This window comes from Equus quagga, chromosome 12, assembly GCF_021613505.1.
Source record: "Equus quagga isolate Etosha38 chromosome 12, UCLA_HA_Equagga_1.0, whole genome shotgun sequence".
Taxonomy (NCBI): Eukaryota; Metazoa; Chordata; class Mammalia; order Perissodactyla; family Equidae; genus Equus; species Equus quagga.
Window position 1 is genome coordinate 61433888 of NC_060278.1, and position 5348 is coordinate 61439235.

At 64.1% G+C, this 5348-nt stretch overlaps 1 protein-coding gene across 1 annotated transcript in view; it reads right to left on the reverse strand.

Annotated features, from left to right (window-relative positions):
- SYT2 (synaptotagmin 2) overlaps positions 1 to 5348 on the reverse strand; it is a 30393-nt gene that overhangs the window by 2030 nt on the left and 23015 nt on the right. Inside the window, exons 4-8 of the mRNA XM_046680039.1 lie at positions 3855 to 3974; positions 3274 to 3441; positions 2813 to 2980; positions 1464 to 1581; positions 383 to 516 (exon numbers count right to left, since the gene is read on the reverse strand). Coding sequence (XP_046535995.1) covers positions 383 to 516; positions 1464 to 1581; positions 2813 to 2980; positions 3274 to 3441; positions 3855 to 3974 — 708 coding nt within the window. The remainder of the gene's footprint in view (positions 1 to 382; positions 517 to 1463; positions 1582 to 2812; positions 2981 to 3273; positions 3442 to 3854; positions 3975 to 5348) is intronic.

Consider the following 5348-nt stretch of genomic DNA (forward strand, 5'->3'; position numbering starts at 1 on the left):
GAAGGAGGGAAGGATGAGGGAGAAGGAGGGAAGGATGAGGGAGAAGAGAAGGATGAGGGAGAAGAAGGGAGGATGAGGGAGAAGGAGGGAAGGATGAGGGAGAAGCAGGGAAGGATGAGGGAGGAGGGAAGGATGAGGGGTAGCAGGGAGCAGGCCTCAGGAGCCGGATGGGGCAGCAGTGCTCCCGCACCACCACGTCCCTCCATGTCCTAAAGGAGTGACTGGCAGGATTGTTCGGGATAGTTCGTGGTCTCCCCAGAAAAGGGGGGGCTCTGGCAGAGGCCCTGGGAAGGAGCCCAGGCAGCATGTGGAGCCCAGGCCCCCCCACCGCAAGCCGTTCCCCCTCCTGAGCCCCACGCGTGCGGCCCCACGGCCCGAGCACCTGGATCTGCTCAAAGGGGATCTCAAAGCTGAAGGACTCATTGAAGTACGGGTTCAGGGTCTTCTTCTTCACCGTCGTCTTCTTCTTCTTGAGCCTCTTGCCGTTCTGCATCAGGTGGATCTTCACGTAGGGGTCTGCACGGAGAGAATCCAGGCCCACAGGGGCAGCCTTAGCGCCCGCCCCTGGAGCAGACACCGTCTGCCTGGAGCCCCCGCGCGTGGAGCCCAGGCCCCCAGAAGCTCTGCGCTCCAGGCCGCTGAGTCCAAGGACGGCCGGGGGGCATCTAGTTCAGGAGCAGCACAAAGGGGTCGCCTCAGGGACCACCTCTGGCCGAGGGGGTGTGGCTGCCTGGAGCACCATGCTGGGGACCTTCCTGAGCCAGAGTCGGGCCTTGGTGAGAGGGAACATGGGTGGCTTCGGTGTGTCTGCCCTCGGCTGTGGACAGAGGAGGACCACAGGCATGGCAGGCACCCGCCATCCCGGAGCCAATCCAGTCCCCCTGACCTTGCTCACGAGAAACCATCCCCCCGAGGTCACACGCGGGGAGCGGGGTGGGGGGGGGGGGTGACAGAGCTGGGCTACAGCAAGAACTGCTACCTGGAGCCCATACCCAGGGCTGATTCTCAGGGTGGTACAGCAGAGGCAGCGTGCTCCATTGTCCCCCGAAACCCTGGACGGGCCCAATCCCACTCGGAGCGCTCCCTTCCGCCAGCTCCCCACCCTGGGTCAGCCGCAGAGCCTCTCGCGGCGAGGTGTCCGGGTGTGGAAGGACGGGCCCTGTCCACTCCCTACGCTTCCCCGGAGAAGTGGACCCCTCAGCCACGGACTCATCTGGGGGTGAAATGCTCGTATCCTTTCTTCCGTGGCCCCTAGGGCGCAGCCAGAGAGCATGGAGCAGGCAGCCCGGAATGGGGAGCAGGGGGCCCTCAGAGACCAGGCCGCCCCTGCTCCGCGGCCGCCCTCCGCGGCATCCTGCATGTGCCCCCCCGCCCCGCCCCCAGCAGGAGGTCCCTGCTGCCGGGCTCGGGCGGCGGCCGGCTCGCTGCTGCCACCTAACGGCAGCCGGCAGCCCTGCACGCACCTGAAAGGCCGCCCACGTCCATCTTCTTGAGGTTCTTGGCCTCCAGGATGCAGACGGTGAGCTTCCCGGCCGTGGGCACGTAGCGCAGGGAGGTGCAGATGTCGCCCAGCTTCTCCGGCTGATGGGGGACAGGGGGGACCTGGGTCATCTGAGCTGTCCCCTGCCTCCGGCACGGCTGACCCCCGTCTGGCGAGGACTAGCAAGGCCCAGGCCCCACGCCTGTGGTGGTCGAGGTCTCTCAGCATCTGACCTCGGGCCTCGGGCTCAGGTCAGCGAAGCCCTGAGGGTACTGGTGGCCCCGCGGGGGCCGCGGCCTCGGGATGCCGACAGGCGTGGAGCAGAGCACAGGCAGTGGCGCTGGGGGAGGGGGGCATCCGGGCAGGTGTGGGGTATGTCCAGCTCCCGCCCCAGGCCCAGGCAGGTGCGAGAGGACGAGGAGAGGGAGCCGAGGGCGCCGGGAGACTGCGTGCAGTGGAGCCTCCCCCGTCGCCCCCCACCGAGGTGGCTCCTGCAGCCACTCGACCTGCAGTGACCTGTGCTGTTAAAGCCCTTCGCGTCCCTTTCCTAATGTCACTGTCACTGCCACTGTTGTGTAGACAGAGTGAGGATGCTTTGTGACCCGTGAGAGACTGAGGTTCAGAGAGGGGACGACTTGCTGGAAGTCCCACAGCAATGTAGCACTGGGGGCACCTGAGATCCCTGCCAACACCAGGCCGCAGGGTCAAAGCTCCCCAGGGACGGGCCCCTCGGGCCAACACTGACCACCCCACGATACCCCAGTTCAGGTGTGCCACCCTTCCTCCCAGATGGCGTGAGCCCCAAGGGGAAGGCCGTCCTAATTGTGTATTCCCGCCCCTCCGTCACCGCCTGGTCCTGTGCTGGGCACACAGCACGGCTTGGCTGAGACGGATGACCGATGCTGGCAAGGGGCAGTGGCTACAACGGAATATTTGGTACACAGTTGGTGCTCAATAGATGAATAAGTGAATGAAAGCTGTAGCAGTTGCTGGGAGGACAAGCCCCATGCTGAGAATCCTTTAGACTAAATGTGGGCTTTCCTTGTGGGTAAACTGAGGCACTGAGTCATGAATCACTGGCCCTAAGTGACAGCAGAACCTTAAGAGTAACAGTGACGATGGTTCTCCCTTATCTCAGCGCCTGCGAGGTGCTGACACCCACCAGATGCCAGACCCTCAGACGCCAGAGTGTCTCCCTATCTGACAGAGACTACAGAAGGGAATAAAGGACGTGCCTGGGGTCACTCAGCTGGGATCCCAACCCTGGTGGCCTGACTCTAAAGTCACGGGCTCTCTCTGTTTGCCATCCGCCTGCCGGGCCGGGTGGCTCACCTCCTCCTTCTCCCCGCCCTGCAGGTCCCTCCACTCCTCGATGGGCTGGCCCAGGTCCACCGTGTTCATGGGCACCTTCACCTCCCCGATGATGTCGTGTTTGGAGAAGCGGTCAAAGTCGTAGATGGCCATCACCAGGGTTTTGCCCCCCAGCTCCTGGTATGGCACCTGCAGGGCACAGTGGGGTCAGAAGAGGTCAGAGCAACTCGTGCACCTCCACGGGCTGCCGTGCACAGGCTCCCGGCCCGGGCTCTACCCCGTGGCTGCAGGACTCCCGATGCGTCTGTAGAGAGCAGGCCCCGGGCTCTGGGGAAGCAGAGGGTGAGAAGGGGGGTCCCAATGCTCCAGAGGCCCACAGCCCCGCCTGCTGTTGTTCCCGACTGAGCCAGTTCCGGGGCCCCGGCGGCAGCTAAGGACCTGGGCTCCGGGAGGCGCTGGCGTCACCCTCCCAGCCACCTCACCTTGAAGGTGAAGGTTTCATTGAAGGCAGGGTTCAGGGTTTTCCGGTGGACTTTGGTCTCATATTTCTTCTTCTTGTCTGGAAGGAGGAAGACTTTGACGTAAGGGTCTGAGGTGCCCCCCATGTCCAGGGCGGGCAATTCCGCAGCCTGCAGGACACCGACGGTGAGCTGTGGAGAGAGAGGGAGGGACCTGAGTCTCAGGACGGTGCCAACACTGGACCTGACCCAGGACCAGCACCCGCCGATCCTGCCCCAGAGCTGGGCAGCTGGGGATTGGGGAGCCAAGCCAGTGCTAGAGCCGGGGATGGGTCTCCATCTCCGTCCCAGGCAGTGGGATGACATTTGGGGAGACTGAAGTGGAGAAGGCAGCTGATCTGCCCAGAGGTCGGCAGGAGAACAGCACAGCCACTGTCCAGAGTCAATGTCCAGGGGCACACGCCCTGTGGCTTCCAGGCTGCCCCGCTCGGTGGAAAGCAGCGGTGCCCACAGGACCCAGGGGAGCCGTTTGCATCCCCTCCCCCCAGCTGCCCACTCTCCCCCCACCCCGTTCCCCACCGGTCCTCCCAGCCCCGCCCGCACACCTGGTTGGCCTGGAAGTCGTAGTCCAGGGAGAACTGCAGCTTGCCCAGGTTCTCCGGCTCCTTCTCCTCCTCTCCTTCCCCTTCTCCCTCCGTCAGGCCCGTCTCTGCGTCATCATCGTCCTGCGGGGGCTGGGGGCGAGGAGGGACCGGCTAAGATAGGAGAACAGCACAGCCGGGCCTGGGGACCCTCCAACGGCCTCGTGTGCCCACCGCCCCTCAGAGCCCCAGCCTGTGTTTGGAAGACATGGCTCCAGTTTTGGGGGGCCTCTCTCCCTGCTGGGCACAGCACTATGAGGCCAGGCACGGCGCCACATGCTCTGCAGGCGTCCCCTGTCAGCCCCCTCCCCAGGCCTCCCCCAGCTCAGACGCCCCCCACCCCACCCCCCCGCCAGACATACCAGGAGAGCCGTCCAGATGCACCGGGAGCAGGGCGAGCCCGCAGAGGGGAAGAGAAGGAAGAAAGTGACGTCAGAGAAAGTCCTACAGCTGCGCCCAGCCCGAATCACAGCCACTTGGTGAGAGCAACCTGGGCTGCACCCAAGGGGTTCTGGGGCCCCCACCCCACTGCAGGTTCCTCCTGGGCCCCCCAAACATTCACACACACACAGGCATGTGCACACACGCACAAGTACTCAAAGCCACTGCGAGCCCTGGCTGACTTCTTGAGACCAGGCCCTCCTTCCATCCTCCATATTGATTCCTTGAGCAAGAGATTCTTCAGAACCAACGTGGGGAAAACGAAGCACACGGGGGCCTCTGAATCGCACAAAGAGACACTTGTGTATCAGGGACGTTTCCAGGCTGACCGACCCCAAAAGACAGGGGTAAAGAAACAGAGTGTTTATGTGACTCGAGAGGGACTCCACTGGCCCCGTCTCGGTGCCTCAGGACCATTCTTCCACCTCATCCAACTCTGCACCCCCGGCTGGATGCCCCCAGTGAGGCATCGCTCCTCAGTCCCCTCTGGCAGGAGAACAGGGCACTCCAGGGGTGACTTCCTGGTGGGTGAGGGTCTCTCTTCCCAGCACTTTGTGCAAACAGCCTCTTTCAGGGTCAACATATTGTTCTCTCCCCTGTCTTCTCAAGGATGAGTCTCTGCAAACCCTAAGTAAGTGCCCTGCCCACCAGTGACAGGCAGACGACTTTATAGGTTACACGAGAGACGGAGCCAACAGGGAGGGTGTGTGGGCTTCTAAGGGGGAGGGGTCAGTTTGGCTGCGGAGACGAGAGGCCTTTGCTTCACCTTTCAGCCTCAGGAAGGCGGCCCCCATCCCTCCCCGCAGTGAGCCCTACCCGACCCCTCGGCCTGGCCCCATCCCTCCCTGCAGTGAGCCCTACCCGACCCCTCGGCCTGGCCCCGTCCCCCCCCCCAGCCCTACCCGACCCCTCGGCCTGGCCCTGTCCCTCCCCGCAGTGAGCCCTACCCGACCCCTCGGCCTGGCCCCGTCCCCCCCCCAGCCCTACCCGACCCCTCGGCCTGGCCCTGTCCCCCCC